This window comes from Xenopus laevis, chromosome 4S (genome assembly GCF_017654675.1).
Source record: "Xenopus laevis strain J_2021 chromosome 4S, Xenopus_laevis_v10.1, whole genome shotgun sequence".
Classification (NCBI taxonomy): domain Eukaryota; kingdom Metazoa; phylum Chordata; class Amphibia; order Anura; family Pipidae; genus Xenopus; species Xenopus laevis.
The window spans coordinates 43,336,785-43,351,865 of NC_054378.1; the positions used below are offsets into that span (position 1 = coordinate 43,336,785).

Here is a 15,081-nt window from a genome sequence, read left to right on the forward strand (position 1 = left end):
AAAAAAAACATGTTTTCTGATGACAGGATCCCTTTAATGAAATGTTTCTTATTTGAGTGGAAATGCCCTCTAGTGTGCACAGTATCAACCCCCATATTCTGCTGCCCAAGTTAAATACCGTGTTCTGAAAGCAAACAAAAGGCTTTTAATAAAAAGGTATGGTAGTTTACAGCTGCTTTTGTGCTTGTGTTGGAAGTACAAAACTATTTATATCATAAATATTCTAGAACATCGTACAGTGAAAGGAATAAAATGACATTGTTAGATTAAAACTGAAAGAGGTGGTCTAAGAAGCTTAAGTGGATTTGCCAGTGCCACCGAGTGTTGTAAAACATTTATTCAGGCAAATACTAAGCACTCATTTAACAATAAACGCTGATGCAGACAGCAAAGATGCGTTTTGCTGACCCACCGTATTCCACAATTTTTATTTCCAAAAACGTACAGAGGCGTTGCATCACTCAGCATGAAACTAAATTTGCTCACATGTAGAAGATGCAAGGATTTCCAGATTAGCAGAAGTAGCTATGCAGAGTTTGTAGAAAGGCACATATTTAAAGTGGCAATATGCTTCAAAACTTCAATGTCCCCAGTGTATTAACACAATCCATTATGGCTGTTCAAGTCCAGTGTTTTAAAAAGAAATCCATAAGTGTAAAATGAAAAACAATTGTTTATAGACATCCTCGGAGCCAAACAGTTGTAAATCAACTGAACTTGGCAGGGGAGAGTAAAGAGATAAAAAAAAAAAAAAAAAAAAAGATTTGGGGCCATGGGTGTGATGTGCACCTTCGAATGGGACAGGACAGGGTCCATAATCCAAGACTACAACAAAAATGTTTGTTAGCGATTGTACCGCACACCAAAAAAAGCACTGGATAGTATCTTGACCTGAGAGAGGACATCAGAACATTGTCATCAAGGCATGTGTGGGTTCTATTCTTGCAAAACCTCTATAGCCCTTTCATGGCTTTATTTGGCTTTTATGTGATCTTGTTGCCACTCAGAAATTGAATTTCATAAGCAGCAGTCTCTCAGAAATTTGAGCATGCCTAAAATGATTGAACTTTAAACAGATTGCAGCAAAGGTTAAGTGTGGCATTAGGTCCATTCAGAGGGACCAAAAGTTCAATTCAATTCCAAGATCTACTCTTCATCATCATCTCCACCATACATATCTGCTAACTTTCTGAAGCGGGGGCCCCAATCACTCAAATAGTTGTAATCATGTTCATCATTCGAGTTGGAAGAGTTCAGGGAGCTGAGCGATGCAGCTTCAGAGCCACTGCCTTCATAATCGAACACTAAAAGAGAGTCATATGGGGGAGCAGTGGGGTCATTGTCAGCTGCATCCAAGTTCTGAAAAGGAAACAGAATAAACTGAAATAAACCACCATGACAAATTAGAGTACTACTTAATTCTACAAGCAAACTGGTTAGCACTTGACTGACCAGCTTAACAAATGGTTAAACATTCATTTCTACTTCTTTCAAATGGAACATCAGCTTCTACATGCAATAAGCTCTGCTTTTAATGATGCAGAGAATCCATTAAAGCAGTTTCCCGTCAGGAGCAAAGCTGGACAGCTCACTAATATCCACTAACAGGATATTGACCTGCTGGAAATACAACTCTCACATACCCCATGTACATGCATAAAGCATATCCCAAATGAGGCAAGAGCTGAAGTGCTACTGTTATATGCAGAGCTTTTAAAAAACCCAAAATAGTACAAATCAGCATTTTTCAGTTTAATCCCAATCACATCTTTGTATATGATTACTTATTAATGATGAAGATTGCTCTTCAAAATAAGCGGTTATAATTACTTTTAATTTAATGTTTAGGTCAGTTGATCTTTAGAAATAGTCAACTATCTTCAGGCAAAAATTTATCTTTATATTTATTTGTAATGGTCACTTCACACTAAAATGCTGCTGTGTGGGAAACATGACAGGTTTATCCACAACTTATATTTTGGCTATTTCAGGTTCTATTGGAAGCTTATAAATGTTCCCTTCTGCTGAGGAAAAAACAAGGCAGCAACCACTTAATTTGGAGATAAAGATCCTAGTAACCTAATGGTACAGGAATGAGGAATATTAATCAACAGTAAAACTGGCGTTAAAATTTACAATATATTCAGTACTATAAGATTTTTAGCGGCATCTCTCTCTCTATATATTTATCAGGAGAGGATGAATTCTCTTTCACCCTCTAATAAATGTCCCTAAAAAAAAAAAAACTCATTCAAATTCCCTAACTGGCAGAAAACCTAATTATACAACCACAGTAATAGCAAGTATTCCTTGCACCACACCTTGCAGAAAGACCTGTAGCTGCTTGTGTAACTCCCAAAATCTATAAAAAAAAAGAGGTGGTTCCACAGTGGAAAGTGTAACTTAGTTCAAAACACATTCTTGGATTTCTAATCAAATACAGCAATAACAAATTTTGTTTTAGACAAGTGCACACTTATGGAGGTTATAGTAAGCTCATACCTCATCAATGAAGTTACCAATTTCATCTGGGTTTGAAGGACGAGGTCTGTAATGTGGGGCAGGCATCAAGGTGGGAACCACATCGTTTCTCATTATGTCTGGACGAGAATCTAGGCCTCTGTGCAGCTGGCTCAAGTCATAATCCTACACAATGGCATATTCACAATTACTATACTACTAGAGAAACCGATTTCTTCCATTCACATACCACAGCACAAAGGCTTCGTAATACAAGCCTGATTTATGCATTCACCTGATCCTCCTCTCCTCCACCTTCCTCTCCATAATAAAATATATTATCCCTGGTATCATCCTCTGGCAAAAGTAGAGGCTCCTTCACAACCTTCTTTCTCTTCAGAAACAGGAGCAGCAGCAAGAATAGTACTTCAAAGAAAAAGCAAGCAATTTAAGTTAAAGAATTTAAACCACTCCAAGAGCAGTACATCAACATACTGTACATGGGACCAACAATCTGACACAGCCCATGGCAAGACATGATATAAACACACACTATGAATATACTCACTCAACAGAGCCAAGACTGAACCCAAGATCACAAGGATAATTGGCAGATCAAAACCACCGACAAGCTTTTCCTGGCATTTTATTGCTTTTCCCTCACAGCTGCATACAGTTGCATTCACCACAGTCAGCTGCGGATTATTTTGTGCATCAGACAGAAGCACATAAATGCTGTAGTCTCCTTTCTTCAGCTGCTGTGTTGGACTTAGAAGCATTGATGTTCCTGATCAAAACAATAAAAAAAAAACAACGATTAAAACATTTATGCAGACAACAAAGCTTATTTTTTCTTGCAAAGTTTGGCATATTCAAAACTTTTTCTGGACACAATACAAGAGTTTACATAAAGTTATAACGAGCAGTGTTTCAACAGGTTAAGAAAAAAACTGCTAGGCGACTTCCGGTTTTATAGTCTCGCGTCTGCTCGCCCCACCCCTTTTGTGACATCATTGTGACGTCATTGGTGGGACCAATACACGTATCTTAATCAAATAGAAGCACTCTACTGTACTGCACATTTAGAGAAGGGGGCAAATAGATTTTGGTGGAATGCATTACAGAAACTTTACATATTTTATTTGTATACTTAATAATAATGCCAAACCCCAAACTCAATATCAGGGTTAAGAAGGTCATGTACAGTATTCATGCAGTCAGCTGCCCACAGGACATATGTATCTATTGGTTAAAGGAAAATTATACCCCCAAAATGAATACTTAAAGGAGAAGGAAACCTAGTCGGCGCAAACCCCCCCCCCTCCCGGGTATTGCCCACCCTCCCTCCTCCCCCCTGGCCTACCTGTCCCGCTGGGCAAATGCCCCTAACTTGTTACTTACCCTTCTGCTCAGGTCCAGTCTACGGAGTTCACTGACGACATCTTCTTCCAAGCGCTCTTCTTCCTGCTTTGCCCCGTAGGAGCATTTTGCCGGTACGATCTACTGCCCATGCGCCAAAAGTCATGAAGTGAAATCGGAAAACTTCGTGACTTTTGGCGCATGCGCAGTAGATCCGTACCGGCGAAATGCTCCTACTGCGCATGCGCCAAAACGACGGTCAAAGCAGGAAGAAGATGTCGTCTGTGAACTCCCTGGACTGGACCTGCGCAGAAAGGTAAGTAACAAGTTAGGGGCATTTGCCCAGCGGGACGGGTAGGCCAGGGGGGAGGAGGGAGGGGGGGGGAGGGTTTTTGCTCCGACTAGGTTTCCTTCTCCTTTAAGCAACAGAACTCGGTCTGTTAATTGGCTCATGTGACCTTACAATACATGTACATGTTTGTGTGCACTGTGAATCTTAGGATCCCAAGGGGTGACCCCTAATTTTCTATTTAGGATTACCAAATGGCACATACCGCTAAAAAATATATTATGAAAATCGTTTATTTCCATGAAGTAGTGTTTTATAAATGAGCTGTTTTAGGCAATATATTTTTTACAGAGACCTACATTGTTCGGGGGTATAGCCTACCTTTAAGGAACAAGGTGCTCACTGAAAAGATTCCCCTATAGCTTATTTCATTGCATATCATGGCAAGCAGACATAATACACACCCATACGTTATACATAGATATATCACAAGACAGAGTTGAGACATCGGCATAGCCACTTATCAGGACCCGATGCAGACATGTACATGCTTATCTAGAGTCAATTTGTCACCTTTGCTGTCAAGTTCAGCCTTCCATGTTAAATCAGAGCCATGTGAAAGTGAAACTTTGTATGGGTAGGTGTTTGGAGGGATGTCAGCATCACTGATTGTTAATACTTGGGGCTCTGGATTTTGATCACACATGGTGAAGACTCGAGGGCTGGGGACAGGACCATTGTCATTTACATCCAGCACATGTAGAATGAGCGTCCCGGTGCCAGTGCCAACTGGAACACCTGTTAAATAAAATAAATACACATTAATAACTGCCAACTAGACAGAACTGGTTCTTTTGAAAAAGTAGGTTTCTGAAAGATTACGTATACCACATTTCATTCAGAAGCACTGACGGACTGGGATGCCAGGGACCCACCAGAAAACCTTAGAGCATGGGCCCACTTTCCAAATTATTATTCCTACTCTCCTTACCCAAGCTCTTTATTCATCTAGTCTTTTATATCTACTTACTATAATCTATTCTTCCATTATTAAGTATTTTTTCCCCATAAAGTAGGGAATGACCATGAAATAGTCCAATTGTTAAAAGCAAGGGGGCCCACCGGGAGTTTTTGTGGTATCCTGGTGGGCCAGTCCGACACTGTTCAGTAGGTGGTGTTGCAAAAAAGAAAAAAAAAGGTACTTTAATTACCATCGTCTGTCACCAGCATGATGACTGTATATGTATTGTTCTTGACATACTCTGACTCACGATCCAAGTTGCCATTTCCAGTGACAATGCCATTGTCCTTATTTACTGTAAGCCAGCGAGCTGGGTCATTGCCAATGAAGTAGCTGTAGTTAAACAATGGAATTGGTAAAATCTAGAGTCTACTAGCACAGGAGGACTATACAGATCCAAAACATTTAGTGCACAGATTACTCTAATAAATAGGGACAGAATAAGACTTTCACTTGATTTCAACAAGAGGGATTTCTGCTCGCAATCTGTATGGGGAGACTGTCGAAATGTAGTTTCCATTTAGTTAGCCTCAAGTAGCCCTATAAGGAACAGACAGACAGGAAAGTGTACTTGAATATGGCATGATATACTGTAATATGCATGATGCCACCTCTGCAAATGCATCATGCCTGCTTATACCTTCAATGTTGGGGGGAGGGCAGAAGTTAGTAACAATGCTACAACTGCACCCATTAATTAATATCAAGGACGGCTTTTTTGCAAATTACCTTAATTTTTGTATCTGTTGCTTATCAGGGTCCTGCGCTACAAGTGAAATAATTTTCTCTCCACGTGAAAGGTCTTCAGATACATCAACTCTACTGACAGCTGGTACAAAGAAGGGGGCTTCATTGACATCCTCCACAGTCACAGTAACTGTAGCAGTCGAGGTTGGTAGTGGAACAGAGAAAGGTTCAGCATTCTCTACAGTGATTTGAAGCACGTACTGTTTCCTCAGTTCAAAATCCAGACCCTGTATTGAAGGAGTGAAGAAAAGAGATCATAAAGCTTCCTTCAAACAACAACAACGTCCTCCTCATACTAAAGGTTAGCTTTAAAGGCAGAATACTGCTTTATTAGTTCCTGCTCTTCAGGCCAAATTATACAACTAGGTATTGTTGTTATTGTTGTATTGTAATTTGCCCCTAAGCACATTACATCCCCATGTGTAGGAAACAGTGATTAAAGTGCACAGCAAGGTCAGGTCATAACCGTCATGCAGGAGTCAGATGATACACTAGTGAGGGTTTAATGCATCTTTCAAAGTTTAGCCTTCTCAAAAAATAAAAACACACACAACTGGAAAGCTTTACACTTGAAAAACAAGCTCATTAAAGGGGTGGTTCACCTTTATGGTAGGACTACATGGACATTTTCGGCGCAATCAGACGCGCTGCCACAAAACACCTGCGTCAAGTCGCATGCATACTGCGTCTGCATCAGTCGTGTCAACGCTGCGACACCATGCGACAATGCATTCACTTACCTTATTTTTGCCACATGCGACTTATCGCAGGCGATTTGTCACAGAGCATTGGATCACGCCGAAAACGCCCATGTAGTCCTACTCTAACGTTAACTTTAGGTAGGTTATAGAACTGCCAATTCTAAGCAACTTTTCAACTGGTCATTATTTTTATTTATTTTCTTTTTTTTTATGATTTGCCTTCGTTTTGAAAAAGACCCCATCTAAAAACAAATGCTCTGTAAGGCTACATAGTTATTGTTCCTTTTTATTACTCCTCTTTCTATTCAGGCCCTCTCCTATTCACAGCTCAGTCTCAAATCAATTGATGGTTGCTAGGGTAATTTGGACCCTAGCAACCAGATTGCTAAAGTTGTAAACTGAAGAGCTGCTGAATAAAAAGCTAAATAACTGAAAACCTCAAATAATAAAAAATGAAAAACCAATTGCAAATTGTCGCCGAATATCACTCTCTACATCATACTCAAATTTTAAGGTGAACAATCCCTTTAATTAAATTTATGCTGTACCCAATTAGAAATGCACATGTATATGAGAGAGAGCGCGAGAGAGAGCGAGCAAGAGAGCGCGAGATATATATAGAAGCAATTTAAGATGCTCTTACCTTAGCAGTTGTTAGTATTCCTTGATTAGACTCGGGATCTGTTGTAATATTAAAAAAACCTCCTTCGTTAACCCTTATCTTGTAGACTGCCTGCCATGCAGGCGTACCAGGCATATCCAAGTCTGTAACAGACAGTCTCTGAACTTCAAAACCAATTTCATTCTCTGGGACCAGTGCTGTATACTGTAAGGGTCGGGGGGGAAACATCAAGCTTATTTACCATATGACACTACAGAGTACATTTTCAATAATATTTTCAATTATACCTGTGAATCAGACAGGTGTGTAAAAAGAAACATAAGCAGCTTTGGCTATATAAACATTAAGCTCAAGTATATAAAACATTCAGACTCTGCTCTAGGTGCACTTACAGTTTTTGGATCAAAAATTGGAGCATTGTCGTTTGCATCAGTGATCTGAATAATAGCTTTCCCCTCTACGGAGAGTCCTGCGCCTTCCAGATCTGTAGCTTGGACAGTAAGGGTATATTCTGGAAATTTCTAAATACAAGGTACAAGATTGATGAATGGAAATATAGTGTGCACAATTGAGTCACTTTAATTGCTACATTTGCATAGATATTGATGAACTGACATTTTATTGTACACAAAAATAATTTAGTATTTTTCATTGAATATAATTTTTTACTGGGTATATATCTTATTGCGTTTGCACTCTGCACTTAAGTGGTTTTTAATTGGATACACGTGTTTTACTAGTGCGCACAATTACTGGAATTCAAGGTTACCTCATCTTGGTTATGTGCGCAAAAAGATTTTTTTGTGTGCAATTTTAAAAAATGGTGTACTGTGGCAAGAACAAAAAAAAAAAAAAAGTGTTTTCACGCAATTTTTTGTGCGTAACACAAACACAACTTAGAGGGAACATTGCTAGGATTGTGGGATATTTAAGTTGTATGATTATTTCCTGAATTCATATCCTTACAATGGTTCCTAGAGGACTGAAATGCATCAATGTACATTTTTCTTGATGGCGTAAAAACTCTGGGGGATCAGAACCAGAACTCATTAAGTCTTGGGTCAAACACTGGATCGCCTGAGATCCTGTGCTTACCCATTAAGAGGACCAATTATATGAAACAAATAACACAACAGATATTAAGTTTGGGACCTACCAGCCCCCTTCCCTGCCTACTCACACATGTGCATGCTGCTGATCATTTGTAGTGGGCAGGCAAATTTTTGTTGAAGTTTGATACAGAGGAAGCAGACTCTGTTCCAGGCCCTCCACTACTGCCGGGTCTGCTTTCTCTAATTATGCCACTGTTGGGGCTTTGTTTTGGCCTAAACACAAATTAAGTTCTGTGTATGACTAGTTTTACAAGACTTTCTAGATAACTACAAAGAAAATCCATCTGGAATTCTTGAAAGCTACTCTCAATCAGAAAGTAAGAAACAGTGTGAAGTTTGTATTGTTCAATGCATCTAAATTGTTTTTCAAAAAGGTTTTATTTTGTCGGATGCATACACAGCATGCAGTTCCCTTCTAACAGTTGTGTCATGTTGAATGGCTAATCTCCCAATGTAGGTTTCAGTTCAATTATATTTGGACCCATGCAACTACATCAGTCTTGTAAGATGCAATCTGTTGATCCTATACCATCCTACAAATGACCTATTTAGTTCAGCTTTAAGACTGGGAAATTTTCAAATGAGAATGTGGATGAACGGAGGGCACACCATAGAAATCAGATATTTGGCAAAAATATGCGCTGGAGGTGCAAAAAACCAAGGTCACCCCTACACAGAGCGACCATACAATAAATATACCATACAATAGGTTATGCACTCTCAAAAGAATTTTTCAAATATAAACTCAGGTGCTACCGAAAAAATCTTTTACGGTTTAAAACAATTTGGCAATATACAATTGTGTTAACAAATGTCCAGTTAATACAGCAATGATATACAAAGTAATAGTATACATACCACCCAAAGGTTTGTACTGAGCAAAAAATGAAGCAACAAGGAGCGGATATACTTGCCACAAATGAGAATAACCTCAACGTTTCGGCACAAATAACTTAATCATATATTGAAAGATGGGGTTCAGATACAGACGGATAAGCATCCCAACTTTACTTGTGGTTGTAATGGTTGCTATGATACGGCTTACTTGCCAGGTTGGATTTCACAGTCTGTGTGATACTTCCATACACTACTTGTTCTGAGTTTGTGCGCAGCGTCTTTTCGCCATGCGCATAGTAGAAGTGTAGAACAAAAATAATGAAGACGCGATGCCAATGCGGGTGGTGTACTTAAAGTACCTCCAAGGCTTTAATGTGCAGAATATAAACATTAAAGCCTTGAAGGTACTTTAAGTACACCACCCACATTGGCATCGCGTCTTCATTATTTTTGTTCTACTATTGAATACATCCTGTTGAGTCACATGATCAGGAGACACGCAGAGCCTGCAGCATACAAGTTATACAAGTATCGTGAGTGTATTGGCACTATTTATTTACATAGTAGAAGCGCAAACACGCCACGTCATTACGCCGGATGAATTATCGGCGGAAACAACGCAGGTGTTTGACGTCACAGACCCGGAAGTTCGGGCGGCGCGCGAAAGAGATTGATTGATGCTTAATTCAATAGGGTATTTATATGTTTGAGAGTGCATAACCTATTGTGCGGTATAAGTTTTCAAATGGTGTTCAAGGGTTTGACGTTCTCCTGAAAAATCAATTCAGCTACTAAAACAAAAAAAAAAAAAAAAAACACGATTTGGCAGTGCCATAAAAGGTCAGTTGTGAGATGCAGCATTGGTTGAAACTTGAATTACAAACTACAAGTTGTGCCTCACCTCTCTGTCCAAACCTGTCCCAATCAAGCTAATCACTCCGGTTTCACGGTTTATGGTAAACAAGTTAGGAATTGGTTCTTCAGGATCCTGCTTCAGAATGGAATAGGAAAGGACACCGTTCAGGCTGTCTATATTGTCGTCTTCATCTGTTGCAGATACAGCCATCACCTGGGTGCCTGTGGAAGTAGCAGAACATTGGTTAGATGCTACTGGTCAGGCTCAAACTTGCAATTTTGCTATTCCAGTAAATAGCAGAGGTTTTTTAAAGCTACATCAGTCCAATGCTTTAGAACGAGCCTATGTGGGGCTGTTTGTGCTAGGAATGCAGTGAATCCACAATTTGGGATTCGGCCAAATCCCCGAATCCATGGTGAAAGATGGCCGAATACCAAATCCGCATATGCAAATTAGGGACAAGAAAGGGGGAAAAAGTGCAAAACATTCTTTTGTGACGAAAAGTGGCGTGATTTCCCTACCCATCCCTAATTTACATATGCAAATTAGGATTCGGTTCGGCCAGGCAAAAGGATTCGGCCAAATCCTGCTGAAAAAAGGCAGAATCCTGGCCGAACCGAATGCTGGATTCGGTGCATCCCTAGTTTGTGCTTTGGTCTTCAAAGACCAGAGCTTTGCTTAGAATTTCAACCTATGTAGACTGCCTTCTAGTTCTGCATGCCAAGAGAAGCAAAACTAGGGCCCAACAGTCTGTGCTTAATAAGGGCTGGTTAATGTGCATTTATTAAAGGACAGTAAAGCTTCATGGGAAAAATAATTTGAGGGGTAATAACAGAACAAACCACCACAGACATTTAAAAAAAAAAAAAAAAAAAAAAACCTCACCTGGCTGCACACCCTCCCTGACAGATCCTCTGAACACATCTTGTGTGAATTTGGGACGGTTATCATTCTGATCAATCACATTGATGGTTATTTCCATCGGTTCCTCCACAGGAGAACCATTCTCAGAAACGGCATGAGAAGACAGCTGCAGAAAAAAAAAAAAAATTGAAATTGTCACTTCCTACTGAGGCCAATTCTCAAGAGCCATTGATTCAAATTACACATTTCCTGATATGGGAACTCACCACATATTTATCATACTCTTCACGATCCAAAGGCCGAGTAACTAGCATCCATCCGGTCTCCCACTCTATACGAAAAACTCCTTGAGGAGGGTTGTCGGCCCCTTGCCCAGTAATACTGTAGTAAACCTTATTAAACCGGTCTTTGTTGGATTTGATCTGGAAGGGAACCGATATTTTAACAGATATTTTGAAAGCAACAACTATTCCAATGATTTTTCCATGGTGCACAATCACTTAACTCAACAGATTACTTTTACCGACATTGTTAGGTAAAACAACAAACTGTAAATTATCACAAACCTGGCTAGTAATCATTTCCCACACTGCAATCAAAAGCAGTGCATGAAGATACATGACTTATTTGGTTAGAGTCAGAATATTGTCTGCAAAACTAACGGTCCCCATATGTCACCCTTCACGAAGTCTGACTTTTTCCAATAAAATGGTTAAGTGAACAAAAATGTACCTGCACGAGACGTTTGGGGAAAGGGCCACGTTCATTCTCAGAAACCTTTATAGGAGGGATGACCCAGTCTCTCTTCTTCCTTTTGAGGCCTGTGTGCGTCTCTGGAAATGTCAGCACTGGTAGTTTTGAAGATCTTGAATGAGCTTCCTGCACATTCATAACATTGTAATATATTAAACAGTACATAGGACACAAAAAAATCCATCTGTTTTTACTAGTAGCTAGATAAACATTGCATGTAGAGCTGAAGGTGGATATCATGCTTTACCTTTTAGCCTGGGGGGAAAATGGAAGTTGCATGTATCTAAAAAAAGTTGGATTCATAGCAGCTGTCTTAAAACATTGAAACCATGAACAATGCAGCCACTTACAAAATACAAGACTGCTTGTGGTGCAGGCTGTTCCTACATAAAAACAAAGGAAAATCTTTGCATATGCCTTAATACAGTGCCATTTAAATTGTTACGCACAATAGTACATCACTGTACTTGCTCAAAACACTACTACTTACCCCAGGTTAACCAAATGAAAGCATAATGTAATCAAGTTAAACAGCTAAAACAATAATAAAGGTCTGCATATCAGTCGGAGCACAGCTGCAATTTTGATATGAAGGGGAGGCTGAATGTTTTAGATTTGCAACCCACAAGATCTATTATAACCATGAAATGAATGGGATTTACAACCTGTATTGATCTCTTCATACAGTTTAATGACCAGCCAACCTCATCCTCTGGCTATCTGGCTGGCATTTTACTGGCTGGGCAAGTAAAAATAAGGCTTGATGCCAAAGTTTTTTAATAGGCCAGAAAGATAAAAATATTGAAGACTTATTTTGATAGAAATGCCTAGTAGTTGCAAAGTACAAATGCAAATGATTGTCTCCTTTCCATATGCCTCTGGATTTGCAAATTTCTGTTATGGTGGCATCAATATTACACCAAAGCAGCTGTAAGTTAAAGGGCAAGTCAGTCCCAAAATAATTTGCCCATTTACCATTTTCTATGGTTTCAAAGTTATTTGTATATGTATTGCTATTGAAAGCAGTGTGTGTGTGTGTGTCCCTTTTTATTCTCTGCCAGATGTCTTAAGCTAGCCATAGACGCAAAGATCTGATCGTACGAATCGAGGATTCGTACGATTTTCGGACTGTGTGTGGAGAGTCCCGACATTTTTCGTCCGGTGGAGATAGTCGTTTGGTTGATCGGACAGGTTAAAAGATTTGTCGGCTGCCGATAATTTCTCTGCATGTATTGCCGATTGTACGATTTTCAGTGGGAGACTGTCACTAGCTTTGTCTGACATAACTTTCGTACGATTGCTGTCAGGGGCAGAACATCAACGGTCTGTTCTTTTCTACTTTATTTGATCTGATAGTTAGTGGCGGGTCGGGAGATGGGAAAGTCCGATCGTACGATGATTCGTACAATCGGATCTTTGCGTCTATGGCCAGCTTAAGACTGTTGATACAATGTAAGACAAGGCAGCTGATTAACAGACCTGACCTTGCTGGGGAACCAAGACTGTTGCAACATTGTTTAAAAAGTAACAACTGGGAGTTTGAGCCAATGCTGCTTTCAATATCAATTGTGTTTACAAAGCTTTAAAAGTACTGACATTTTGTATTGAATGTATATTGGAAAGTTGCTTAGAATTAGGTTCTTTTCTTCTTACTTCTTTTAGCAAATTTTTATTTTGGGGTTGACTTGCCCTTTAATGTAGCAGAGACTGTCAGTTTCCCTGGAGCAGAGGCAGAGTGGATGATAAGCAACCTCTCAAGTGCTGTGTAAGACTAGGGTCAGATGACTATTTCTTTGCACAGAATCCAATCCCACACTGCCTAGAAGGCATTGACTCAACTGGGGTGCAGGCAGATATGGCGGATTACGCCACCAAAATCCTCCCTGCCTACAGAACACAGAGCAGCAGTGTCTCCATAGTTTGCCGCTAGCCTAAATATTTTGGCACTGTATAAAAAGGATAATTACCTCTCCAGATCGATGGCGTTTGCTTGCAACAGCAATATTAGTAGAGTGCTTATTGCCACGTGCATCCCACGTACTGATTGTAAATTTGGTGTCCTTGTGAAGTTTCACATGGCGTTTTACTAGAACAGTGCCATCTGGCAGCACCCTGAATCGAGAGTCTCCCACGTCATATAAACCATGTTTCCGGGTTGTGCAGTCGCTAAAGTTCACTAAAAAAAAAAAAAAATTTTAAAAAAAAAGTTTAAAATCAACTAATTTTAAATCCATTTGCTACATTTCCCACTGCAACACAAGTGAGGCCACTGTACATGGCTCCATAGTGCATATAGACGCCAAGCATATATTTCCCCCCATGATGTCCCATCTATATAGTTGAGTCACTTGCAGCCTAACCAGCAGATTTAATTGATTTACATGCTGCAGCCACATAAACCGTATACTACAAGCTGTGTAAACCCCCCCCCCCCGGAGATAGAGAGCTTGGCAGCAAGGGCAGGGAGCGGGTCTGGGCCCATTGGGTTTTTTCCCGGCACCCCGCCGGCCCAGTCCGACCCTGGCTTCAGTTAACTCCTTTCTGAAGAAATCAGTTATTGGAGGACGGTGATCACATTAACCTTAAGAGTTTAAAATGCTGGGAATTCCATACCATTCTCTCCCTGAATTGAAGAAGCCACTTTTTAAAGCTTAAGACTATTTACAAAGTTCAGCCTTCACCCGGGGCGACACTTTTTAGGTTTAAGCCAGTCTTTGTGCCTAAAAATGCTTTTCCCCCATTTCAGTGTGCTACTGGAATTTTTCTGTATCATAGATAAGACCTGACAGACAGTTGAAGGTTTTCCAGGATAAGCACTGGACTCCTTCACTGGTGTGAACATATAACAAAAGGTATATACAGGTATGGGATCCGTTATCTGGAAACCCATTATCCAGAAAGCTCCTAATTATGGAAAGGTCATCTCACATAGACTACTTTATAATCAATTTTTTTTTCTCCAATAATAAAACAGTACTTTGTACTTGATCCAAAATAAGATTTAATTAATTCTTATTGGTAGCAAAACTGTGTTATTGGGTTTATTTAAGGTTTAAACAATGCTCTAGTAGACTTAAGGTATGAAGATCCTTTATCAGGAAAACCCCAGGTCCCAAGCATTCTGGATAACAGGTCCCATACCTGTACACTGTTTCTGGGTGCAGACACAAGAGAGCAGATTCAGGCAAAGGGTCTGTTTCTTAGCCTGTGCCGATACATAGGCTGACAAACAGCCCCCATAAGTTTAGACTTTGATCATACATGAACTGCTCTATGCTTATGGGACATACAAACAGTGATAGTACATTGAAATCCATTGTCTCTGCAGAGCAATTATTCAAAGTTGACATTTAGTGGACCCAGATATGTATAATGAGACTTCAGTATCAAGACTGCAAGCAATGCTTTGATGTGGGAGAAAAGAATTTAGGAGGATACACAGATTTGACCGCCAGTTACA

The 15,081-nt window shown here is 39.8% G+C and overlaps 1 protein-coding gene across 1 annotated transcript in view; it reads right to left on the bottom strand.

Annotated features, from left to right (window-relative positions):
- Positions 1–1,145: 1,145 nt before the first annotated feature.
- cdh3.S (cadherin 3 S homeolog) overlaps positions 1,146–15,081 on the bottom strand; it is a 30,250-nt gene continuing 16,314 nt past the window's right edge. Inside the window, 14 exon segments of the mRNA NM_001087477.1 lie at positions 1,146–1,359; positions 2,503–2,646; positions 2,756–2,886; positions 3,029–3,247; positions 4,682–4,906; positions 5,320–5,462; positions 5,859–6,103; positions 7,221–7,403; positions 7,592–7,720; positions 10,050–10,225; positions 10,890–11,034; positions 11,135–11,290; positions 11,601–11,747; positions 13,589–13,797. Of these exon segments, the coding sequence (NP_001080946.1) occupies positions 1,147–1,359; positions 2,503–2,646; positions 2,756–2,886; positions 3,029–3,247; positions 4,682–4,906; positions 5,320–5,462; positions 5,859–6,103; positions 7,221–7,403; positions 7,592–7,720; positions 10,050–10,225; positions 10,890–11,034; positions 11,135–11,290; positions 11,601–11,747; positions 13,589–13,797 (2,465 nt within the window). The 3' untranslated portion in view covers position 1,146.